The 27,379-nt window shown below is 41.5% G+C and overlaps 1 protein-coding gene across 7 annotated transcripts in view; it reads right to left on the bottom strand.

The window, feature by feature from the left end:
* Positions 1–3,747: 3,747 nt before the first annotated feature.
* dyrk1aa (dual-specificity tyrosine-(Y)-phosphorylation regulated kinase 1A, a) overlaps positions 3,748–27,379 on the bottom strand; it is a 113,020-nt gene continuing 89,388 nt past the window's right edge. For 4 of the 7 annotated variants that reach the window (XM_055645135.1, XM_055645132.1, XM_055645134.1 and 1 more), the window contains 4 exons: positions 26,354–26,533; positions 24,331–24,637; positions 21,927–22,051; positions 17,247–21,095 (listed from right to left, as the gene is read on the bottom strand). In XM_055645135.1, coding sequence (XP_055501110.1) covers positions 20,484–21,095; positions 21,927–22,051; positions 24,331–24,637; positions 26,354–26,533 — 1,224 coding nt within the window. In that variant the 3' untranslated portion in view covers positions 17,247–20,483. Of the gene's footprint in view, positions 5,019–13,278; positions 17,214–17,246; positions 21,096–21,926; positions 22,052–24,330; positions 24,638–26,353; positions 26,534–27,379 lie in introns of those variants that run through there. The other 3 variants (XR_008724485.1, XM_055645136.1, XM_055645137.1) reach the window with 3 other exon arrangements.

Genomic DNA, 27,379 nt, shown 5'->3' with positions numbered 1-27,379 from the left:
TAACATAGAACTAGTGTGAAAGGATGATCAGTGGTCGGCATGGACTTGCTGGGCTAAAGGTTCTGTTTCCATGCTGTATCTCTAAACTAAACTAAACAGATTCACGGAAGGTTGAACTGAAAACATAGTCAGGAGAACTGGCAGTAAAACCTTTAAGGATTAACCATATAACCATATAACAATTACAGCACGGAAACAGGCCATCTCGGCCCTACAAGTCCATGCCGAACAAATTTTTTTCCCCTTAGTCCCACCTGCCTGCACTCGTACCATAACCCTCCATTCCCTTCTCATCCATATGCCTATCCAATTTATTTTTAAATGATACCAATGAACCTGCCTCCACCACTTCCACTGGGAGCTCATTCCACACCGCCACCACTCTCTGCGTAAAGAAGTTCCCCCTCATATTACCCCTAAACGTCTGTCCCTTAATTCTGAAGTCATGTCCTCTTGTTTGAATCTTCCCTATTCTCAAAGGGAAAAGCTTGTCCACAGATTAGATTGATGACATTGAAAATTAAGAGAACAAAACCTCTCATATGGCCATTGACTCACACAGTATAGAAACAAGCTATTTGGTCCACCTTGCCCATGTTGACCAAGGTGTCCCATCCAATCTAGTCCCATTTACAAACATCTGACCTATAATCCTCCCAACATTTTCTATCCATGTACTGTCCGAATGTCTTTTAAACGCTGTTATTGTTCTGGCCTCGACTATTTCTTCTGGCATCTCATTTCATGTACCCACCACCCTCTGTGCGATGAAGTTGCTCCTCAGGTTCCTCTTAATTCTTTCATCTCTCAGCATAAACCTATGCCTTCTAGTTATTGATTCTCCTTCTCTGTGCATTCACTCTGCCTATTCCTCTCATGATTTTATACATCTCTACAAGATCTCCCCTCAGCCTCCTGCGTCCCAAGGAATAAAGTCATAGTTTTACCAACCTCTTCCTCCAGCTCAGGCCATCAACTCTGAGCAACATTCTCAGAATTTATCTCTGCACTCTTTCCAGCTTAATGGCATTTTTCCTATAATAGTGTGACCAAACCTGTACACTATACCATAACTGCAGCCTCACCAACGTCTTGTGCAATTGTAACATCTCATCACAACTTCTATAATCAGTTCCCTGACTGATGAAGGGCAGCGTGCCAAATGACTTCTTTACCACCCTTTCTACCTATGATGCCACTTTCAGGAACTATGTACCCATACTGCAAGAATCCTCTGCTCTGTAACACACCCAAGGCCCTACTATTCATTGTGTAGATCCTTCCCTGGTTTGACTTCCCAAAGTGCAATGCCTCACTTATCTGAATCAAACTCCATTTGCCTTTCCTCGACCCACTTGTTCAAGATCCTGCTGTAATTATTGATAACCATCTTCACGAAGGTGCTGAAGGACAGCGGGCCGCTGCCATGTCCCGGCAGCAGGTTTGGCTCATCCGCCGTTGAACCCGGGAACCCACCTGGGGTGGGACCAAGGCTCATCTCCTGCTCGCCGCTGAAGACCGGGAATGGGAGAGTGGGGAGAGTCGGTGACGGCGGTGGACAAAGGGCCGGTAAGGAAGACTGAGAGTCTTAACCTCCGCACACTCAGCTGCAGGAGGCAGCCCTGAGCCTGAAGGGACAACAGTTCACTGGCACTCAAGATGGAAGCAACCTCAGCAATGGGCCTTTATTGGCAGCTGCAGCTGTGACTTCGAAAATGGTGCCAAAACCCTGGCAACGCTGGCATTTGGACTCATTGGGCTATGCATTATGTATTTAACTGGGGATTGTACTTATGTATGGCAACAGTCTTACTGATCTGTTTGCAAAAAAAGAATCACACTGTACCTTGGTTCGTGATAATAAAGGAACCATTGAACCATTGTATAATACCACCCATTGTTTCATGTTATCTGCAAACTTACTAATCATGCCTTGTACATTTTCATCCAAATTGGTCCTGTAGATGATAAAACCCAATGAGCCCAATACTGATCCTTGAAACACACCACTAGTCACAGGCCTCCAGTCCGAAAAACAGCCTTCCATCACTACCGTCTGCACCCTACCATTAGGCCAATTCTGTACCCCGTTCACTAGCTCTCCCTGGATGCCAAGCAAAGAATTTCACTGTGCCTTGTCATATACACATATTCCATTCCATAAAGTATTTCATAACTGCTGGAGCGAAGACGATATCAAGGAAGGAATTTCACTTCATTTACCACCAAACACACCTGGACATTCCATTTCAATGACTGGCACATGTAATAGAAATAACCCTTAGGAAACCTGTTCCCCGAGGGCAGAAATCCACTCAGATTTAGATTCAATTTGCTGGATAATTTTGATTTAAAAAAATATTTTAACTGAATAGAATCAACCAACAGACCTCGCATCAGAAAACCCAGAACATGTATTTAATAAGTTACTACAGATTCATATTAGCTGGATTTAATTTACATTTAAATAGGTTTCTCCCTGGATCTCAAACTGGAGGTTTTATTTATGAGGCAGCCAAGGGCATAATAATAATTTGCAGTAATTTGACCAATTTAATTGTACTTAACTCGAGGCAAAGTCCCAGGGTAAGTTTGCCTTTAGAATGCTTGTTAACAGCTTGGGCAGATGTCACATACTTATTAATCATAAGGTCATAAGTGATAGGAACAGAATTAGGCCATTCGAGAGTACCTTATCTCTGCCTTAAAAATATATATCTCTGCCTTAACAATATCCACTGACATGGCCTCTGCTGCCTTCTGTGGCAAAGAATTCCACAGATTCATCACCCTCTGACTAAAGACATTTCTCCTCATCTCCTTCCTAAAAGAATGCCCTGTAATTCTGAGGCTATGATTTCTGGTGCTAGACACTCCCACTAGTGGAAACATCCTCTCCACATACACCATATCCAAGGCTTTCACTATTCTGTATGTTTCAATGTTCCAAAGGCCGATGGCCGATTGGGAAAGGGGGAGATGCAGCGAGACCTGGGTGTCATGGTACACCAGTCATTGAAGGTAGGCATGCAGGTGCAGCAGGCAGTAAAGAAAGCGAATGGTATGTTGGCTTTCATAGCAAGAGGATTTGAGTATAGGAGCAGGGAGGTTCTACTGCAGTTGTACAGGGTCTTGTACTTGGTGAGACCACACCTGGAGTATTGCGTGCAGTTTTGGTCTCCAAATCTGAGGAAGGACATTATTGCCATAGAGGGAGTGCAGAGAAGGTTCACCAGACTGATTCCTGGGATGTCAAGACTGTCTTATGAAGAAAGACTGGATAGACTTGGTTTATACTCTCTAGAATTTAGGAGATTGAGAGGGGATCTTATAGAAACTTACAAAATTCTTAAGGGGTTGGACAGGCTAGATGCAGGAAGATTGTTCCCGATGTTGGGGAGGTCCAGGACAAGGGGTCACAGCTTAAGGATAAGGGGGAAATCCTTTAAAACCGAGATGAGGAGAACTTTTTTCACACAGAGAGTGGTGAATCTCTGGAACTCTCTGCCATAGAGGGTAGTTGAGGCCAGTTCATTGGCTATATTTAAGAGGGAGTTAGATGTGGCCCTTGTGGCCAAGGGGATCAGCAGGTACGGGATACTGAGTTGGATGATCAGCCATGATCATATTGAATGGCGGTGCAGGCTCGAAGGGCCGAATGGCCTACTCCTGCACCTAATTTCTATGTTTCTATGTTTCTAAAGAGTTGACATGCTACAAATTTAGAAAATTAATAAAATCTGGATATGTCAAACAAAACTTTGGAAAAAAGGTTTAGTTCATTTTTGATTTATCAATGAGAAACAATGGGTTAAATGAGGGCGGCACGGTTGCACTGCGGTAGAGTTGCTGCCTAACAGCGCCAGTGAACGGGGTTCGATCCTGACTGCAGGTGCTTTTATGTATGGAGTTTGTACGTTCTCCCTGTGACCTCTGTCAGTTTTCTCCAAGAGCTCCGGTTTCTTCCCACATTCCAACGACATACAGGTTTGCAGGCTAATTATCTTGGTATAGATGTAAATTGTCCCAAGCATGAGTGGGACAGTGTTAGTGTGCAGGGATCGCAGGTCGGCGAGGACTCAAGTCAAGTCAAGTTTATTCGTCACATACACATACCAGATGTGCAGTGAAATGAAAAGTGGCAATGCTCGCGAATTGTGCAAAAAAACAAACAAACCACAAACAGAATGGAACAGAAACACATATTCACATATTACATATTTGTGGGAGGGAAGAAAAAGGAAAAAACAGCAATTTTAAAAAGCCACCACACAACAGTAAAATGGTACAGTAAAGCTAGTCCCTGGAGAGATAGTTTACAGTCCTAATGGCCTCTGGGAAGAAACGCCTCATCCTCTCCGTTTTCACAGCATGGCCATGGAGGCATTTGCCTAACCGTAGCAGCTGGAACAGTCCGTTGCTGGGGTGGAAGGGGTCTCCCATGATTTTATTGGCTCTGGAGTTGCACCTTCTGATGTATAGTTCCTTGAGTGGGGCGAGTGTAGTTCCCATAGTGCATTCGGCCGAACACACTACTCTCTGCAGAGCCTTCTTGTCCTGGGCAGAGCAGTTCCCAAACCAAATCGTGATATTTCCGGGCAAGATGCTTAAAGTGAGCCAGTGAGCCAAAAGGTTTGTTTCCTTGCTGTATCTCTAAACTGAAATTAAACTAAATGAGCTCTATAACTAGTTACCAATATATCTTCTTGTATTGAAGCAGGCTTTCAGTTCAGTTAAGTTTAGTTTATTGTCACGTGCAAAGAGGTACAATGAAAAGCTACTTTTTTGCATGCTTCCATCCACAGTGTACAGATATAGGATAAAGGGAATCATGTTTAATGTAAGATAAAGTCCAGCAATGTCTGATTAAAGATAGTCCGACGATCTCCAATGAAGTCGATGGCAACTCAGAACCGCTCTCTAGTTGGTGATAGGATGGTTCAGTTTGCCTGATAACAGCTGGGAAGAAACCGTCCTGAATCTGGAGGTGCGTGTTTTCACATTTCTGTACCTCTTGCCTGATGAGAAATGGGAGAAAAGGGTGAGACTGGTCTTTCATTCCAAGGCGAGACTGGTCTTTGATTATGCTGGTGACCTTGCCAAGGCGGCCTAAAGCCTAGATGGAGTCATTGGAAGGAAGGCTGCGTCCACAATTAATAAAAATATGTATAAAAGCACTTTTTCTTGGGATAAGTTTTGCTTGAGGTCACTTTCAAGTGAAATTGTACCCATCATGAAATTCACCAGAATATTCCTTTGTGGAGCTTGTTTCTGACATCAGCCACATATCACACAACACACTGAAACAGCAAACTGCAGATGTGGGTTTACGCAAAAGGACACAAAATGCTGGAGTAACTCAGCGGGTCAATCAGCATCTCTGGAGAACATGGACAGGTGACATTTCGGGTTGGGATGCTTCTTCGGAAAGCGACACCGTGGCGTAGCAGTAGAGGTGCTCACGCCTTAAAGCGCCAGAGACCGGGTCGATCCTGACTACATGAGCTGGCTGAATGGAGTTTGTACATTCTCCCTGTAACCGCATGGGTTTTTCTCCCACACTCCAAAGACGTGCAGGTTTTTAGGTTAATTAGCTACTGTAAATTGGCCCTGGTGTGCAGGATACTGCTGGTGCGTGGGTGATTGTTGGCCGGCGTGGACTCGGTGGACCAAAGGGCATGTTTCCACGCTGTATCTCTAAGCTGGACACTTTCCTTTGGTGCTGGTGGAAACTAGAGCTTCTGGTGACAACCCATAGCCTTCATTGCTCACTCACAGGGAAATGAGAACCACATTGCGCAAAGATTAGAAATGAGATGGCAGTGAAACAACCTGCGGCGTGACATCAATGTGTTCCACACAGCTTCTGCCAGGCCGTTTCCAATTGCCAGCGCGATGGGAAATGAATTAGGCCCGCATAATACAAAGAGTGTTTCAACTTCATTTCAACCACTTTAGTTTAGTTTTATTCAGAGATATGGCACAGAAACTGGCCCTTTGGCCCTCCGTCCATGCCCACCAGCGATCACCCCCAACACTAGCATTATCTTACAAACACTAGGGACAATTTACTGTTTTACCAAGCCAATAGTAGCCTACAAACCTGCACGTCTTTGGAATGTGCGAGGAAACCGGAGCACCCGGAGAAAACCCATACAGGCGCGGGGAGAACGTACAAACTCCATACAGACAGCCCCTGCCGTCAGGAGTGAACCCATGTCTCGGGCACTGTAAGGAAACAAATTTACCGCTGCACCACTGTGCCGCCCTTCAAGAAAGAAATGGCAGTGAGGTAAGAGAAGACCATTTTAACATTTAATCAGCAAACTTTGAACAATTGACCAGATTCACATAGAGACAATTAGCCGGAACCTGACACAATCCAACAGGTTTGGGACAGCCGCCGCCTCACATTGCCAGAGACCCGGGTTCAATCCTGACCTCAGCTACTGCGTGTGTGGAGTTTGCACGTTCTCCCTGTGCTAAGTCAATGGCCATTTCAAGGGCACAGATTGACAGATTTGCCCGGTTAGTACAGGTGTCAGGAGTGATGGGGCAAAGGCAGGAGAATGGGGTTGAGGGGGAAAGATAGATCAGCCATGATTGAATGGCAGAGTAGATTTGATGGTCTAAATGGCCTAATTCGGATCCTTCAACTTATAAACCATGTTGGGTTTCCTCCCATATCCCCAATGAGCCTGTCCCACTTAGGCAACTGCACGAGCCTATGTGTTTGCCACATGTTCACGGGTGGTTGCCGGGTAGTCGTGGTCCATGGTCGTGAGAAGTTCCGGGAATTTCTGGGAAAGGAAGGGGGGGGGGGGGGGGGGAGGAGCATTCTGGGAAAGGAAGAGTGGGGGTGTGTGTGTGTGGGTGCGTTCCTCTCTAACAGTCGCCATTCCAGTCGCCCGTTTTTCAGGCGACTGTCAAAAATAACCTAAGTGGGACATGCCCATGAGACATGCAGGCTTGTAGGATAACGGGTCTCTGTAACTTAAGCCTGGTGTGTAGGGTGTAGATGCGAAAGTGGGACAACATTGAACTAGCGTGAACGGGTGATCGATGGTCGGTGAGTTGGAATGGAAAATCTTTTTCTTTTTCAAATAAGCAGCCTTTTTGTTACATGTGGTCATTTACTATTCCCACTGGGGACATGAAACGAAAGACCAGCTGTATCATTGCTTTTCCCCCCCAGTAAGTTTCATTGAAATCAGTCACGGCTGGGTGGTGACTCTGAATGTCCACCACCAAGATATCGCTAAAATATCGCAATAGTGCACAGGGAGAAGAGAGAAAGGTTAAGCAAAAAATCTTAAATCAATCCTAGTCCATGGAAAATAAAGTACAATTGGAGAAAACAAGGTATTATTTTTATAGAAACAAAGAACCACAGATGCTGGTTAATACACACAAGGACACAAAGTGGCGGAGTAACTCAGCAGGTCAGGCAGCATCTCTGGGGAATGGTTCGGGTCGAGACCCTTCTTCAGACTGTATTATTGGCTGTGGTATTATGTTTTTCCAACGAGCTGTATGGCATTAGCTTAGTATTCATCACAGCTGGTACATCAAAGGAAGACAAAGCCTGATGTTTAAGCAATTATGTGCAAGAGTTGAAAGGAAAGTGCAGAAGCTGAAGGAGTGACGCTGACAGTGCGTTTAAAGAGAGTCCAAAAGAGACAATATCCCTGTTATCTTTCCCACACTGTTATGGCGCCCTCTTCCAGGAATTTGTGTCATTCAGAGAGGGAACTAACTGCGTTACAGAAGCAGGAGTTTCCTCAAAAAATCTGTTCAACATCTTTAAAAACTGTATGCACGTGGCATTACTAAAAGAGAAGGTGAGTTGTTTAGGGATACAGCGTGGAAACAGACCCTTCGACCCTCCAAGTCCGCATCGACCAACGATTACCCTTTCACACTATCCTGCACACTAGGGTCAATTTACAGAAGCCAATTAACTTACAAACCTGCACGTCTTTAGAGTGTGGAAGGAAACCAGAGCACCAGGAGAAAACCCACATGGTTGCAGGGAGAAGATGCAAACTCCACACAGACAGCACCCATAGTCAGGATCAATCCCGGGTCGTTGGCACTGCGAGGCAGCAGCTCTACTGGTGGCAGAATAAAAATAAATGGGAACGCAAGAGAATGCAAATAGAAACATCGAAAATAGGTGCAGGAGTAGGCCATTCGGCCCTTCGAACCTGCACCGCCATTCAATATGATCATGGCTGATCATCCAACTCAGTTTCATGTATCTGTTTTCTCTCCATACCCCCTGATCCTTTTAGCCACAAGGGCCACATCTAACTCCCTCTTAAATATAGCCAATGAACTGGCCTCAACTACCTTCTGTGGCAGCGAATTCCACAGATTCACCACTCTCTGTGTGAAAAATGTTTTTCTCATCTCGGTCCTAAAAGACTTCCCCCTTATCCTTAAACTGTGACCCCTTGTTCTGGACTTCCCCAACATCGGGAACAATCTTCCTGCATGTAGCCTGTCCAATTTTGTAAGTTTCTATAAGATCTCCCCTCAATCTTCTACATTCTAGCGAGATGCTGGAATCTTGAGCAAAAAATGAATTGCTGGAGAAGCTCAGTGGGTCAGAGTCATAGGGTGTGAAAACAGACCCTTTGGCCCAACTTACACACACCGGTCAACATGTCCCATCCACACTAGTCCCTCCTGCCTGCGTTTGCCCCATATCCCTCTACACCTATCCTATCCATGTACCCGTCTAAATGTTTCTTAAATGTTGCGATAGTAACTAGCTCAACTAACTCCTCTGGAAGCTCATTCCATACAACCACTACCCTTTGTATGAAAAATGTACCCCTCAGATTCCTATTAACTCTTTCCCCCTTCACCTTAAACCTATGTCCTCTGGTTTGTGATTCCCCTACTTTGGGCAAGAGACTGTGCATTTACCCGATCTCTTCCTCTCATGATTTTGTACACCTCTATAAGATCGCCCTCATCCCCCTGCACTCCAAGGAATAGAATCCTATCCTGCTCAACCTCTCCATATAACTCAGGCCCTTGAGTCCTGGCAACATCCTTGTAAATCTTCTCTGCCCCCTTTCCACCTTGAAAGAGTCGGGCAACTTTTGCAGAGCTAAATGCACCGATTCTTCTGATATGTCAAATATACCTGTAGTTTCAGTTCCCAGGCTAAGTCTTCATTCCTACTGACAACGTTTCAGGTTGGGATGATAGACACAAAATGTCTATCTGGAGTAACTCAGCGGGACAAGCAGCATCTCTGGATAGAAGGGATGGATGACGTTTCGGGTTGAGACCCTTCTTCAGACTTCAGACTCCAGTCTGAAGAAGGGTTTCGACCCGAAACATCACCCATTCCTTTCATCCAGAAATGCTTCCTGTCCCACTGAGTTACTCCAGCATTTTGTGTCTACCTTCGAAGTAAACCAGCATCTGCAGTTCCCATGTACACGTTTCCATAGAAACATAGAAAATAGGTGCAGGAGTAGTCCATTCGGCCCTTCGAACCTGCACCGCCATTCAATATGATCATGGCTGATCATCCAACTCAGTATCCTGTACCTCCCTTCTCTCCATACCCCCTGATCCCTATAGCCACAAGGGCCACATCCAACTCCCTCTTAAATATAGCCAATGAACTGGCCTCAACTACCTTCTGTGGCAAAGATTTCCAGAGATTCACCACTCTCTGTGTGAATTTTTTTTTTCTCATCTCTGTCCTAAAATATTTCCCCCTTATCCTTAAACTGTGACCCCTTGTTCTGGACTTCCCCAACATCAGGAACAATCTTCCTGCATCTAGCCTGTCCAACCCCTTAAGTATTTTGTAAGTTTCTATAAGTTTCCAATTGGAACCCTTCTTTGTTCTGGTACTGAGCTGAAATGTCATCTGCAGAAATAAATGGTTCGGATCTGGTAGCCCTTACAGAAGACATGGGCTGCAAAATGACAAAGCCTGGAACTGAATGTACAGGTGCATTTAACATATCAGAAGGGTAGGCAGAAAGAAAAAGTTGTTGATGTAGTTCTGTCAGCAAAGGATAAGATCTCCACATTAATGAGAATTGATACTAGCTCAGAAGTTCAATGTAAAAATCAATCTAAGTGGAGAACAATGTAGCAAGGTTAAGAAGTCATTAGCATAAAGTCCCTCTAATACGAGTTACACTGTAGGACGGAGAATAAATCAATAATAAAGGCTTGTAAGTACTGCAATACTCATGTGTGATTTTAATTATCATATAGATTGGAAAATCAAATTGCCAAGAACAGCCTTGAGGATGAGTTTATAGAATGTATTTGAGATGGCTTCTTAAACTAATTTATTGTGGAAAGAGCAAACTATTTTGGGACTGATATTGACCAATGAGGCAGGATTAAATGAAAATAAAATCTGCAGACACTGGGAATCTGAAATAAAAATAGAAACCATGGCAGGTTAGGAAAGAGAAACAGTCAGTGATTCATTTCAAAAACCCTTCGTTTAGAAGTGATGAACAGGTAAAGAGAGTGAATTCTTGATCAAGGTCAAAGGATCTCCCAGGGAAGAGGGACCATAGATGCCACAATTTCAAGTTCAACGTGAGGTAAGAAACAAGCCATTGGTGGGTCAATAATGAAGAGAGTTAGCAGCTTCAAATTTCTGGGTGTTAACATCTCGGATGAGCTGAACTGGGGCCAGCACATGGGTGAAATCACAAAGGTATGCCAGTGCTACTGCATTCTTATAAGATTAAAAGATTCAACAGGGGTTAACAAAGAACAATAACAGTTATATCAAATTGGGGAGGGGGGGAAATCAGATTACAGATTAGTGTAGAATATGGGGAAACTGTGAGTTATGTATTCTGTAGGGATGAATGGAATACAAATTACTTGAATAAAGACTAAAAATCTCAATACAAGAAACACAAAATTTTAGCAAGCATGCACACCAAGTAGTTAGGACAGTAAAATGGAACATTGGCCTTCATTGCATAGGGTGTTAAGTATAACAATAGGAATATTCTGATGCAATTTTGCAGGACACTGATGAGACCATACCTGAAGAACTATGCAGATTCCTGGGATAAATAAAGTTCTATCGTATCGAAGCGATTCAGGAAAAATATGAATGGTCCTCCCATAGTCTGGGGTGACATTCGATCTCTCAACATACCTCATTGCACACATTGCATTTTTTTTCCCATCTGCACTTTCTCTGTAACTAACTATATAATACAGTAACAATTTATTCAGCACTCTGGTTTTTTTCTCTTTGTACTACCTGTTGTACGTGCGTGGCTTTATTATACTCATGTATAGTATGATTTAACTGGATTGTACAGAAACAAAGCGTTTCCTTGTCGCTTTACTTTACAGATACAGCATGGAAACAGGCCCCGCGGCCCACTGAGTCCGCACCGACCAGCGATCACCCCATACACCAGCACTATCCTACACACTAGTGACAATTCACAGAAGCCAATTAACCTGCACGTCTTTGGAATGTGGGTGGAAACTGGAGCACCCAGAGAAAGCCCAAGCGTCCTGTGGAGAATGTACAGTGAGGATCGAACCCCCATCTCTGGTGCTCTACAGTTGCCCCACTGTTGCTCTGTACAAGCGGCAATAATAAAACAATACCAATAACTTTGCAATCCACATTTAAAATACAATACACTTGCTTTGGAGGCAGTGCAGAAAGGTTCACTGTTGATTCCAACATGCAAACAGAAAACATAGTATAGGTTGTGCTTATGCATGTTGGAAGTTTAAAAGAATGAGTCATCATCTTACTTTTTTATTCGCATTCTAAGGAACCGTTTCACCTTGTGGATGTATCTAGAATTATGGAACTGGTTCGGAATAAGTAATCAGCCATTTCAGATGGAATGAGAAATTTATTTCCAGTGGCATTAACCTTTGGAATCCGCTCTCCCAGAGCCATGCAGGCCGAGTCGGTGAGGATGCAGAAATTGATGTATTTTAAGTGTAGAGATGTCAAAGTGTGTCGGCAAAGAGTTGTAGAGTGGCGATGAGACCAAGACTGACAAACCATCATCTTAATGAATGGTGGAGCAAGCTCAAGGGGCTTGTTGACCTATTCATGTGATAGGAGCAGAATTAGGCCATTCGGTGCATCAAACCTACTCCCCCGTTCAATCATGGCTGATCTATCTTTCCCTCCTAGCCCCATTCTCCTGCCTTCTCCACATAACCCCTGACGCCCATACAAATCAAGAATCTATCTATCGCTGCCTTAAAAATGTCCATTAACTAGGCCTCCACAATCTTCTGTGACAATGAATTCCACATTCACCACCCTCTGACTAATGAAATTCCTCGTCTCCTTCCTAAAGGACCGTTCTTTAATTCTGAGGCTATGACGTTTGGTCCTAGACTCTCCCACGAGTGGAAACATCCTCTCCACATATTACTGCTTCCCACAAGTAAAGGGCAGGGCCTGTCGAGTCCTACTTTCATGACCTTTTTTACTCGTGGACATTTTTCATCAGGCTAGAAAAACACCCCCGACCTACTTGATGCCACGAGTACCTACGACTAGCATCACGACCTGCTCCGATCTCGTGACGACCATGCTGGAGTATGTCAGGGGCAAACTCGGCAGAGGTCGTGATTAGGTCGTGAAAGTGGGACAGGCTCTTAACATCCTCATAATATTGTCTAATTTAATCGTCTGAAGAATGTAAAATACTAAAGTATGAAAATATCCTCTAATTCTGGATTAGCTTGTATTTAATGACGTAAAGATCTGCTGAATGGTAAGATAAATAAGAAATAAGCAAGGATTCGATGGAGATTCAGAATCAAACGCTTTCACTTGAGTTTTATCTATTCTGCAGTTACCGGCAGACGAGCAGCGAGGCAGTGTCGTTTGGAACAAAAATTGGGGGCAGCATCGCTCCTGAATGCACTTTGCAATGTAAAAGATCCGTTTAGGGAGGATAGGCAATATCGCTAAGAGTGCGATGAAAATTCCCAGTTTGCAGCATAATTTCTTACAGGAGACACGGGTCCTTCCTATCAACATTGTTAGGTGCAGCGGCGACAGTTTTCTGGAGCTGAAGAGCTATTCCAACGCCCCCCCACCCAACCTCACCGATAAAATAGGAAAACTTCCATTATCAGCCCACTCTCTGTTAAACCATTAAAAAAAAACGCGAAACGTGGAGGAGACTAATATAATTCGCATCGGAAGACGTTCTCTATCCAATCTCCTTTCAGTGACAACGAACATATACGCTCATGTAATAAGCTGGGCTTTACCTTGAAGGAATGGGTTTTAAAAAAAAACCCGATGCAAAGCTTCTCCAGTGGTTATAAAAAGGGACATATTCCCTTTCTCCAGAAATGCCGTCTAACTACCTTTTTGTGTCTATCTTCGGGTTAAACCAGCCTCTGCAGTTCCTTGCCCACAATGGAGTAAGGGATTCTACTGTCGAAAAGGGGTTCAGATAACACGGCCGAAATATCTAAGCAGAGACACGTGTTCAAAAAGGTTCCTTAATTAAAATGCTGTAAAATCGCTTTCTATCCTGTATTCATGGAGCTGAGCTTTTCTTTCGCAATGGATTTCCCGCACGGACAGTCACCCAAACCTCGGCCAAGATTTGCCATTAGTCATTCACTAAAACACATTCACAAAAGGGGAAGTAGCATATTCCGCCCCGATGACTCATTTCCTTTCCTAAACTAAGTATCCGCCTCCAAAGCAATTTACTGGATTTGTTAATACTGTAATGAAAGCTTATACATAGCACTGGGGAGGGGGGCAATAATTTACCTCGCCTCTACGTTTTATCTGTATGCTAAATTGAATAATAACCCAACAGTTTACTTTTCGGCAATTCTTATTTTTTCGCTGTTGGGAGACGAGCGTTTAGTTTAGAAATGTAGCATGAAAGTAGGTATTGCCATTGATCACCCGTTCACACCAAAAGTGCTGGTGCAACTAATCTCTCATTGCATCTCTGGAGAACATGGATAGGTGACGTTTCGGGTCGGGACCCTTCATCAGACGCGAAACCTTCTCCAGTTCTGACCCGAAATGTCAACTATCCATCTTCTCCAGAAATGCTACTGATCCCGAGTAACTCCAGCCCTTCCAGTCATACAGCGTGGACACAGACCATTCAGCCCAACTTGATCATGCCACACCTACACTAGTCCCATATGCCTGCGCTTGTCCCCTATTCCTCTAAACCCGTCCTATCCCATTGTCTTTTAAACGTTATGATCGTAAGTAGACAAAATTGCTGGAGAAACTCAGCAGGTGCGGCAGCATCTATGGAAAGAAGGGTTTCGGTCAGAAACATTGCCTCTTTCCTTCGCTCCATAGATGCTGCCGCACCTGCTGAGTTTCTCCAGCAATTTTGTCTACCTTCGATTCTCCAGCATCTTGAACAATGTTATGATTGTACCTGCCTCAATTACCTCCTCCAGCAGCTGGCTTCATGTACCCACCACCCTTTGTGTAGAAAGGTTACCATTCAGATTTTTACCAAATCTTTCTTTCCTCACATTAAAACATATGTCCTCTGGCTCTCCATTCCCCAACTCTGGGCAAAACACACTGCATGTACCCAATCTATTCCCTTGTAAATCTTCTCTGCGCCCTTTCCAGCTTGACATCTTTCCGAGTACATGGTAACCAAAACCGAACATAATACTCTGAATGTGGCCTCACCAATGTCTTATACAACAGTAACATGACCTCCCAACTTCCATACTCAATACTGATAATGAATGGCCAATGTGCCAAAAGCCCTTTTCAGCACCCTATATCCCTGTGGTGCCACTTTCAAGTACTGGGTGCCTACACGCCTAGATCCCGCTGCTCCACAAACTCCCAAGAACCCTACCATTCACTGTGTAGTTCTCACACTGGTTAAATACTTCCCAAAATGCTCTTTCTTTGTATTAAATTCCATCAACCATTCCTCAGCCCACCTGCCTAACCACTCAAGATCCTGCTGCATTTTTCTGACATCCATCTTCATTACCTAAAATACCACCCACATTGGTATCATCTGAAAACTTGCTAATCATGCCTTGTGCATTCTTACCCAATTCATTGACATAGCTGACAAACAGCAATGGGACCCAGCACAGAACCCAGAGGCACACCACCAGTCGCAGGCCTCCAGTCTGAAAAGCAACCTTCCACCATCACCCACTGCTTCCTTCCAAGAATCCAACTTTCTATCCAGTCAGCTATCTTGGGTCCCATGCGATATAACCTTCCAGAGCAGCCTCTCATGTGCAATATTGTCAAATGCCTTGCTAAAATCCTTATATACGTCTCCAGCTCTGCCAACCATTTTGGACACATCTCCAAAAAGCACAAATGGATTTGAGAGACACGATCTCCCACGAGCAAAACCGTGCTGACTATCCCTTTGTCTCTATTTGTCAACCAGCATCTGCAGTTTCTTGTTTCTACCTGTTCATACTAGTTCTGTTATCCCACTTTCATTTCTACTCAATATACACAAGGGGCATTTACAGAGGCCAATTAACTTACAAACCAGCAATTCTTTGGGAGGAAACTGGAGCACCTGGGGGAAACCCATGCAATTATATAGAGAATGTGCAAACTCCATCCAGACAGCACCCAAGGTCAGGATCACACCCGGGTCTCTGGCGCCGTGAGGCAGCTTCTCTACCAGATGCGCCACCATGCCGTCGTGAGCTCTATCTTCAGATTACTTTGATTCTGGCAGAAAGTTAAGTCAGTAATCACACGTGCAAAAGTACATATTCAACTTTTTAATAATAAAGTAGCATCTGAGAAAAAGCTGCAAAAATCCCAACAAGGTTTTGATCACGAGGCCACGTCATGATGTTTGGGAATACAAACATCGAGGTTCTATCGCTGTTTCAGCATGAAATCTGCTTAAAAAATACTAGCTTTTTTTAAAAAAAAAGTGAAAACTTCTCAGTAGAATATTGCTGAAGATGAGTCAGAAGGAAGTTGCTGCATTTTTCATTTGGTGGTAAACTGATATGTTCTATTGAATTCAAATTTTCTGCGAAATCTTTTCTGCCAACTACGTAACAGGTATTACTTTATTAAAAATATACATTGATATATTTGTAACTTAATACACATTACGCCTACTGGCCAAACACAAATATAATAATCTGGTCTCAAACGTTAACATCAGCAGTCCTGGTGCAGAGTTTAAACCCAGTCCTAAGCGTCGTTTACAAGTTTTGAATTAATTATTGGGCAGAAGTAGAACTAAACACGAGAATCTAAAGGGATTTTTTCCTTGAGGAAAAATTTGGCAGTGATCATTTGGCAGTGATCATTTTACATAAGTGTAAAACCCCCCAACATTGTAGTATTATGTTAGTTTAATAAGGTAAACTGCCATTTTGTTCATAATACATTTGCATTTTGAGAAGTATGACAGATTCCACTTGTTTCTTATACTGGTGTGAAATCAGTAATTTTGTTTTGACTTGGGGAAAAATCAGTTTTACAAAATTACTTATAGCCCTAGAACAAGTGGGCCACTGGCAAAATTTGCTAAAAAGATTCTTCGGAAATATTGGAAACGGTTTGCTTAATGCAACTAAAATATATAGTGCTGTACTCATTTAAGCAAGTCACAGCCTTTCATTGGTAAAGGTCAAATCTCAGTAACATTAACTTTATTTTCTCTGTACAGGTGGTGCTGACCACTGGGGGTTTCCAGCATCTTTGGTCTATTTCCAGATTTCCTTTGGTCTATCACTTGTTCACGTGTGGTATTATATCAATTTCAATGTACCAACAAAGAAGAGAAAATCAAATTCATTTTCAACTTGCCCTATCCCCATATCTCCACGGCCAAAGTGAACTCATTTGGTTTACCAGACATTGTATTGAGTGCCAGAAAAAAAACAATTGTACGTTTCTTAACCTTGCCTGCCATCTTTGGTCAAACAGTAGGTGGAGGAAAGAGACAACAGTTCAATCTACAATCAGTATCAATAACTAACAAGGACACCAAATGGCATTTAAACTGGTTGGGAGAAAATTGAGTAAAATAATGGAATTGCATATCAGTGTAGTGTTAAGTATTATTTCAAGGCTAATGAGAAAATATTATACCAATGACTAATGAATTTCCAGCACATTCCTGTACTTTTTTTTTTGAATAGGATAATGCTTGAATCAGCGTATCTCAGAGGCAAAACTCAGTTTTTGAAACCTAGAAATAATCACACACACAAGAAAGAAAGAATGAGGACCAATTGTTCAATTTATCATACATAAGACTGCATGACTATAATACAAAGGGCTTGTCTTTTGTCATTTAACATATTACAATATACACAGCAAGTCTTGACTAGGTCTTACAATCTCTGGACACAGGTACTTAACCTTTTTCCATGCTGTTTATGTATACAATGCACAGTCAGAAGTCCTGTAACCAAACTGTGTAGTCAAGCAAACAAAACTGGACTGTTAATTTAGGCGAGACAGGAGAGAAAAAGGAGAAACGTGAGCAAGAGCGCATTCTGAAATGAGAGTGCCTAGAACAAGGTAATGCCAAGACACAAATGAGACACGCAAACACAAGGCATGAGACACGCACGCAAGAAAAAAAGTGTGCATATTATGACAGGTTTTAATACAGATGTTAACCGTTATGATTTGGATACAAATCTGACTAGTTGAGTTTGAAACTGATCTTACATCTTAGCTATTTGTATTTGGCATTTATTAGTTTGACAGCTGATGACACAGCATTAAATACTCCTAGCTTAGGTAAAGAGTAAGTCGGTATCGATCATTGCTATTTAGTATCTAAGATCCTAACTTTAAGATCCAATACACAGCATCATAACACAGTATGCTGTACTTCTGCAGCCTTGGTGTTTTGATCTCCAGACTTGTGGCAATGGAGATTCATGCACCTCAACAGGTCAGCAATAAAAAATAACAATCAGGAATCCCTCTAAAAAATGAATTCAGCCCACAACAGAGCTATTATCCAATGTCCCATCACATTGGAATCCATTTCCCAATATTCAAAGATAGATCTTCATTCACAGCAGTGAGTGGATAAGAGTTGCACTACATCAGAAAGATGCTTATTTTATTCTTGTTTTATGTTTGTACCGTAACAGTTGATTTGAGTGAAACCATATCTTGTAGAATTGCCCAGTCTGAAAAGAAATATCTACATCCAGCAGCCAATTGACACGAAAGTCAAAGCCACTGAATATTTGACTGGATTGCTCAGAATAACAATCTCTGGGCATTGGCCAGCTATTACATACACAGTGAAAATAGATTTAAATTATTGAGGCTGCCAACAACTCTCCAGCCTGAATGTGGACTGCTTTTCCCATTCTGAGCACTGAGCCAGTTGGATCAAAGAATGGCCATTGATCCATTCATTACAGAAATCCACTTCAGATTACAAACCAACAGGAAAATTATATGTTTTCAAGGACCAGTTGCAGAGGCCATCAACCGATCTGTTAGTTAAATATGGCTGCAGCCCTTATATTGTTTATGTACATTAAAAAAATCCAAGTTAGGCTAGCCTTTTTAATGGCATATTGTCTTCAGGTTTTATGAAGAGATTGCAGATATCACATAATTGTAGATGTTATACTGCAATAGCTGCCCAAAGTTTGTGCCCTTATAGATTATTTTAAAATGGCTTATTTTGGCTCAAGTGAGATTGTACCATCTATACATTTCACAGATGGGTCTCATGTAGCATGCGCAGTATACGGAGTGGTCCATTAAAATGTAGGGATATTAGCACAAAACTGCAATGTGAATGGTTGGTCCTTCCCACCTACTTACCCACACAAGACCTCATCTAATTAACTGTTCTGCAGCAATGAACACTTGAGGTCCCAAGGCCTGCCAAACAAATAACTAATGACTGGACTTGCATAAAATGAAAAACTATTCTTCAGGTATCTAAGGAATCCCTTTTGGGGTAAAATGAAACTACAACGTATTTAGGCTATGAAAGGACTGCATAAAGCTAACATCAGTTCCAGTTTTGTTAAGCAATAGGTATAGCCATAATTATAATTAACATTTAAAAGAAAAATGATCTAAATATACCTTGTCAAAAGTGCAGAACTGCTACATTATTGGTTACAGACATCTATGTGCTATAAAAACAGCTTTGGTACAATAAATTATCAAAAAGGAAAATAAATTCTTGTAAAATTCACAGCATAATCGTGAGGCGAGAGCAGTCACATAAAATTCTGCATTTTAAAAATGTTCATAATGAACAGGAGTTGTCTTTGCGCAAAGTAATAGTGGGGAAATCACGTGCTGAAGGAAAGGCCAGAAACAAAACTCAGGTTGGGGTAGGAGACAGAAAAGAAAGTAGGGTTTTCAAAGAAAGTTGAGATTGTTATTTTTGTGCCATTGAACAGAGGAAGTAGTTTATGTGGCACATACGACCTCTTCAATTCCTGCAACTGATGCTGGAACAGAGGGTGGGATAAGGGGCACAGGGGAGCATTACCGGAAGAGAGAAAGGTGCAACAGGGTCATATTGTTTTCTCTAACAAAGGCCTCATTAATTACCCATGCTTGGTTTTTAAAAATTAAGGACTATCTGAAAGATCAATGACCTCTGCACAATGGCATGTTAAATGATGCCCAGCCTCTTAAAACGATTTTTCAGTCCAAGTCCAAAACCGAAAGGCCCAGGATATCAAACAGCCACTAAGAAAAATTGTAAGCATTAGGCCAATCAGGCCAAGATTGCCACTCACTGCATCTTAATGATCGGACCAAAATTAATGTTCAATCGCTACTTAGAAGCCTTTGAATGATTTAACCGATGAGGGCCCAAAGTAATATCCACTCAAAAGTTTCTGTCTGATTAGAACAAGGATGTTTTACTAACCATCACTCAGCATGCCAGATGTGCTTTTGAAATTCCATTTACAGTGTCCTTTCAGTTCACGTGCTGCTCTGATGGCAGCAAGCTCCAATTTATCAAGCCCTCCTCTGTTGCAGCACATCACATGACCATGTTAGGATATTCCAGGGCTTCTGTTTTAAAAATCTGACACAAAGTAGGTCAGAAAAGACAGAAGAGTGTTGATTGTTCAGAAAAAAACAATCTGCAGTTCCATTTCTTTTATTCCTCTGGTGGTTTTTAAACTAATGCTGCTACTTCACCCATGCCAAGTTGTGCTAACTCAGGTAGCGGGATGCTGTGTAAGAGAATTGTAGCTTAAGATGAAGCTACAGCTCTGGGTGACCCATAACATGACGTGTAAGGTGATTTCTGGGCATGAATCCAGTCTTATGCACTTTGACTCCACAGTCCATTAGCAAATTCCTTTTCAATTTAAAAATATAATCAGCTCTGCGTTCTTGACCTACCAATCCTGTTTCCTTTGTTCCAAAGCAGCACTGTTTTCAATGCACTTTGTTAAAACCCCCACCTTGAAGACACACAAAAACAAACCCCATCTCAGTGTAGTCACGAGCTCGCGACGGGACTCTGCTGAACACAAACACCTACCATTGGAGACTCCTCCCTATCCATTCCTTGCCGCGTTGACAAATGCCCTTCTGTCATGTAATGGGCAGGACCTGCTGTTGCTGAGAACTGGTACACTTGTGGGCCAGACACTCCCGTCTCTTGACGGGGATTGGCATATGTACCCAAATTAACGTCCACAGTGCCATTTTGAGCAAAGTCCAAAGTATTGGCAACAACAGGCCGGTTGTGATAAGCTTGAGAGCCAGAAACAGATGAAGAGGAAGTGGACGAAGAGGAATTTGAGGAAGACAAGGACGTCATGGAGTGGTGGCTATGTCCCACTTCCATTGAGTCCTGGGCAGCAGCGCCATTTGTTGGGGAGTTATAAGCTCGAGGCCTGTTCCGGGTACTCATGGTCTGTCCATGGTGATGGTGATGATGGTGGTGGAGGTGGTGATGAGAGCTGTTAGAGTGGTGGTGGTGTAATGCACTCTGTTGTTGAGGGACAATGTGGAACGTTGTCTCTTGAACTGGATGAGCTTCAACCGTGACTTGCGTAGTGGCATCACCAGGTGTCCATCCCAATGCCACAGGATACTGCTGTCGAACCTACATTTTGAGAATGCACAGTGGAAAAAAAAAGTTCATTATATCACAATTAAACCAATTTTGAGACAGAAGGACAGATTTTATTTTAAAACCAGAAATGATTATCTAAAGTTATTAATCAATGAAACCAATGTAACAGAATACCAATATAAATGAGACTCGAATAAATTGACATTTCAGTGCTAAAACTACATATCTGTAAACAGTAAAACACAAGATGCATTAACAGTATTTACTTTTAAAGAAAAGATAAAGTAGGCTTTATCAGCTACATGCATACATGGACTTGTTACTGCAAACAAAATAAAATCAGTAATTTGTGCAGTGATAGATCAGAGAATAGTCTAATAGTCAACAAAAGGAGATTATAGGATAATAATTTGTAAATTATGTATGAGTGGGCAAACTAATATTTCAATATTCATGAAAGAATGGAAAGTCTGAAATGTTGAACATAATAAATAAAAATCTAAAACAAAAATAGCTGGAAGCTGCAAACAATATCCCCAAAGTACTCCATTACCCAGTAACCCATCTCACTTTAACGCTTGCCGCTACAAAATCTACTTTAGCTCAGTAAGCCTGGCTGTATTTACTAAACCAGATGATGGGAAGCACATTTACCATGAGGCTGTAAAAATGTCAGTTCTATTTCTCAATTGAGATATATTATGTTCCTTGTCTGGAGAATTCTCATCAAGCAACTGATGAGTTGAACTACCCAAACCAAATCACATGTGCAGCTGACAGAATTGAATGTCAGATCTCACTGGACTCAGATCTGCAGCCACAGGGATGTGAAGGAGTCTTTTTTTCAAGCACAAAGCTCACCTGTGGGCTGTGTGTCTCGCAGTCCATGGCCTGGACAGCTCCGCTGAAATGCCCACCACTATGCCGGTGCTGATGCGTTGGATCTGACCTTGCCCTTCCACTATTACTTGTCCCAGAAGAGCCACCTGTTAAAGATCGGCATTAGTAGGTGCTTCATACAAAACATATCATACAAAATATGTCTTGTGGTGGTGTGTGATCTGGGGCGGGTGGTGATGGTAGGAAGGGCTTAGGCAGAGGCAAGGAAAAGTGATCAAAATGGAAGACATCATGCCATTGGGATAGTATCATATCAACTGACCAACATTGCATTTATACCATTTAAATACACTGTAACATTAATCAAAACACAAGCTACTGTCTCAATAAAATAATGTTCATATGGTTGCAACTTAAAACTTGTGTATGAAGTACTGAACACGATATTCAACAGTAACGAGAAGCATTGTTTTAGCACATCAAGTGCTTACAGATTAAACACATGGAAATGCACCTTAGAATGAATGAGTTACAAAGCAGCAATAAAAGTAGTGACATGATGTAATTAGCCACAAGAATAATGCCCAGTTTGTCAATTATCTCTATAGTAACATGTGCCATTGCTTTAGCATAGGTTCAAGTTTTTACAATATATAAATGCTGAAAGGAGTAATTTGAAGTTAAATTGTTCGGTAGTCAAGTAAAGTTAAAGATTTACTGAACCAGATCTTGCTGAACTGTTCCCTAGTCAGAATTGACAATATTAGATCCCAACCACACGCATGCCTATCTGATCTGGATGCAGGGAGCCCAGTTTGCAGAACCAAAGGATCCCAGATATTAGCAGTACTGTCTTGGACACAGTCTCTGGTGAGGCATGGGTCCATAATTCGCACAGAAAATCTAGACAGCAACCTACAGTCCAGTTTTGAGAGCTGTTGCGTCTACTTTTTTTAAATAAAATTAAAAAATTAAGAAATTAATTAAACACAGGAATAATGAAAATCATTAAACCAAAGCCAATTTAAAATACTCTGTATCGTTTCATAACCCAGTCGTACAATCTTTACTGGTTTCACTAACAGAAGAAACTAACTCACCATTTCAATTTGTTAGCAAGTTCTAGCTTCATATTTGACACCACATCCCAAATCGTAAACTCACCAATATTTAAATAGCTACGTGGCGGCAGTTCCAAATGCATTAGCCAGCAAGATCCATACCCATAACATGAACAGGTTACCAGTTAAAATGAAACTTAGTGCCCAGAAAACGAAAAACAAATTCAAAATGGAAATATTTGATCCCGAGCAAAAGGAACTTTTCAAATCGAAACACACCCTCAATCAAGTTGCATTTACCTCCAAAGATATTTTACCATCTGCATGTAATATGATAGTGACAGATGAGAATTAAAGATGAAATACTGGATTTTCAAATTTATTAATGACACTGAGGAATAGTGTTTAAAAAAAAACTTATTAGGAGATACATTCAAATATGTTTACATACAATTCCTGCAAAATAATTCTAGTGAATTGTACTCATGACCAATTTAAAAACAACAATGGCCTCTTTAATAATCATAGAATCATGAAAAACTGCAAAATGGTAAAGTGTTCATTTTTATCCTTTGGTAAAAAGGATATTATAAAAAAAGAGTTCATAATACTGCCTGAACAAATGCAAATCTGGTGAATGGGGATGCTTTTGAAATCTCTGGTTCACCATTCACTTCCCTCTGTTAAATGAGGGATAGTTGTTACCGTCAGGTGGGAATGAAGACATAGCAATAAATGTATACGCATGCAATCATATAACTGTGGCATCATCCCAAAATACAACATTTCAAGCGCCTGGAACTTAATCCTGCATTTCACATCTCTCCATGTTGTGCGCGTTTGTTTGTGTTATCCTACATCAACTATAAAACAACTCGACAAAATTGTACCGTAACATATATTGGCAGTCTTCTAATTTTATTTGAACAGGATAAAATGAAACACAAACGTAAATGTTTCCCTCAATCAGAATCTAATCGCATAAGTTGTGCAATATATTTAAAATTTTCAGAATTACTCAAAAGACAGTTCCAGGAATTGTACGGGACTTGATCACAAATGAGCATAAGGCACGTTGTCCAATTATAAAAAAAATGTCAGAGGATTGACATGTTGTACAGTAATAAAATAACTCTTCTAAACTATGCAATCTACATTTTGCATCCGATCTCCTCAGAGGAAAATTAGATGCAAAGGAATCCCAAATGGAAGAAATATTTAATTTGGCAGATCTAATGGCCCTTACTTTTATGCAAATACAAATTGACCCAATAACAGTTGTCCCTTGATGCAATTAGCACAATGGGCTGCGAAAGAAACAGAGCAGGAATTTATAATTTATAATACATTATGTAGGCGTGTACCTGAACTTGAGGATGTGCTAGAAGAGGTGCCTGTAGATTGTGACTGTTCCATGGCTGGACTTGTTGAAACGCTATTACTTGTGTTTGTCCCTTCATCTGCTGTCTTTTTGAAAAAGCTGTGCTGCAGTGCATAATAAGGGGCTATTCGTGTCTTAGGGTCATAGTCCAGCATCCTCAAGATCAGATCCTTAAACTTCAGGTAATCGGCTACAGTGTGACCCGACTCCCCTGCTCGACGTCCACCAGGACCACCAGTTTCTACTCCAAGAATACTGTGAAGTTTTCGGGTTCCAGGTGGCTTATATTCCTATAAGAAATATGAAGTTGTTGCGATTAATTCCATGTCAAAAAAGGTTTGAAAAGTCCGCACTCATTACATTGGACCAAGTTTATATTTTCAAATGCAGGTGATACTGGCAAAAGTCGAGAACAAGGGCCAAGATCTTATCCAAAATAATAAATGGACAAACAATTAAGAATGTGGATATACAATTATGAATTGAATTAAAACACTGCAGATGCTGAAAATCCAAAATGTGAACAGGAAATGCTAGAAACACACGGCAGCTTATGCAGCATCAGTGGGAAATGAAACAGAAAAATAAGCAGGTTATCATCTCTCAGAAAATCACTTTGTCTTATTTTCTTGGGAGTTATTACCTCCAAAGGCTTCAGCCTGTTTTCTACCAACCTCACTTCTATCACCTCCCCAAGGTCCATAAGTTCCTCTCCCAGAAGATCCATTGTTCTGCCTATTCTTGTCCCAAAAACTTGCCTCTCACCGTGGCTCTACTCTTCTCACCCTTCACTTCCACGACATCCAATGCCTATTACCATTTTTGGCATTTTCCATTTACCTGGTCTCAATTGACTCACCCTCAACTAGCTATTTTAGCTAAAACGCACAAATCGAGGCAGCATTCAGGTAAACCTCCTCTGCACTCTCCAAAGCCTCCATTATCCTTCCTCTGGCAGGCGGTGAGAACTATAAGCAATGCTCCACAGACTGGTCACAGACCTCCAGTCACAATAATGCCCTTCCACCACAACCGTGTCTTTGACAATGATAAAATTACTTAAAAAAAAAGATTTTAACTGTGGGGTTCAGGTTTGGGAAAATAAACATTTCTCTCTGCATAGTTAGATGAAAATAATGCTAGGAAATAGTTTTTAATACCTCAAACAGCAGCAGAAGGTAAATACTAGTAATAACTGTTCATTGTTACCATCATGGAGATGAGAAAATAGGTATTTTTGATTTGCAATTAATGCAATATAATGTTTTAGTAGGCTGCCATCAATGGGAAATAAAATGTGTCCAAGTCAGATACAGAATTGCTCCTTTGTTACTTGGAAATGTAGAAAGACGATATAAACTCTGTCTAACTGCAATTGTCTTTGAGTACTCATTTAAGACATAATTACAGTGGGTTTTTTTTTTACCAAGAACAAAGGTAAAAATACAATTTAATTAGAATTGGTTAAATGTGTAATTCATGCTGCAGCCACATCACATTCGTCAACAGCACATGCATATAATAAGCTAGGATCATTCCTATAGGTACATTGTAAAAGCAGCACAAAACATGCAAAAGACATGTACATTTCAGTCAACTGTGATAATTACACCATCCTTTTAGGATTACATTCTACAACAAATGGTTTCATGTGATGAATGCTGTTAGACTTCTATAAAATGTATCTTTGTCATTAACACAAAAGTAGCACTAAAGACTATACTCCACCAATGTGTAATGAAAGAACAAACCTTGAAGTTTACTATCAAAATAAAATTAGAAAATATTATTAGTCTATATGTTGCAAATTATAAAACTCATACCAATCCACCAATGTTAAATTTATGCTTAACAGTTCCAAGAGCGCCACTGATGGAGGTCATGAAGTTGATAATTAAGATACGGCACACACCTAACGGAAGGATGCAAGCTTCATACAGACACCACCAAAACTAAGTTGCCACATACAGCTAGTAATTATATTTCAAATAAGTTCAAGTCCTTACTGTGTTTCCAATTTTTTTAATGTTACTCTTGATATTCACCCTCTTGCCATCTTTGGTCTTCTTCACTGTCCACGAGGCATCAGATAACTTCTCAAAAAATTTCCGTGCTTTGGGAGCCTGATCTAAAATGTGAGATGGGGGGATTCCTAGAACTTCTACAATTTTATTCATTTGATCCACCTAAAAAGAGAGGATGAGAATAGAAATGGTAATGCCAAAATCATAGTTAAGCAATTTTCTAACAAAAGGTAATACCTTATATTTTGTGGATTTAGTTAGGGCAATGCATCATCACTTGAGGGAGTAAAATACAATTATAGTTATGAACTTTAGTAAATAGTGCATAATACTTTGTATACACGAGAACGACACATTTGCAGAACATTAGTGTTAGTGCTAAATTAACCTGTGGAGCCTTGTCTTCATTTAGATTCAGATAACATGTAATTTTTGCCAAAATGATATAAAATGCAGTAAACCTGTTTTAACGGACCTCTTTACTATAGATTTCAGTTATAATGATCAAATCTGTTGTAGATCGATTACGTAGGTTCAAGGAAGGACCACTAGGTGGATGGACCAAATGGCGTTTTTGAACCATTTTCTCATAATTGGTACATCTTGGTCAGCAGGAGCAAGTTGGCCCAAAGGGCCTGTTTCCATGCTTTATCACACGAAACTGAACAAGTGCTGGAAATTTCTCAGAGAAGCCTGGCGTGTGAATGTCTTTGAGTATGTAATACAACTGGAGATCAGTTTTCAGATCAGAGGATAGACCAGAGCGCTGGAGTACCTGGAGGAAACCCGTGCGACCACAGGGAGTACATGAGGCCAGGATCAAACCCAGACCGCGGCGCTGTGAGGCAGCGGCTCCACCAACAACCCACAGAATCCACCCAAACCACAAACCTGCACGTCTCCGAACCACAGGAGGAAACCCAAGGTCAGAGTAGAACTCGGGTCTCCAGAGCTGAAAAGTAGCAACTCTACCGCTATGCCACCGTGTTGTCACAAGTTATTGTGTAT

Source organism: Leucoraja erinacea, chromosome 13 (assembly GCF_028641065.1).
Source record: "Leucoraja erinacea ecotype New England chromosome 13, Leri_hhj_1, whole genome shotgun sequence".
NCBI lineage: Eukaryota > Metazoa > Chordata > Chondrichthyes > Rajiformes > Rajidae > Leucoraja > Leucoraja erinaceus.
Note: the sequence above shows the minus strand (reverse complement) of the source record. Positions and strands in the feature narration are given on the sequence as shown.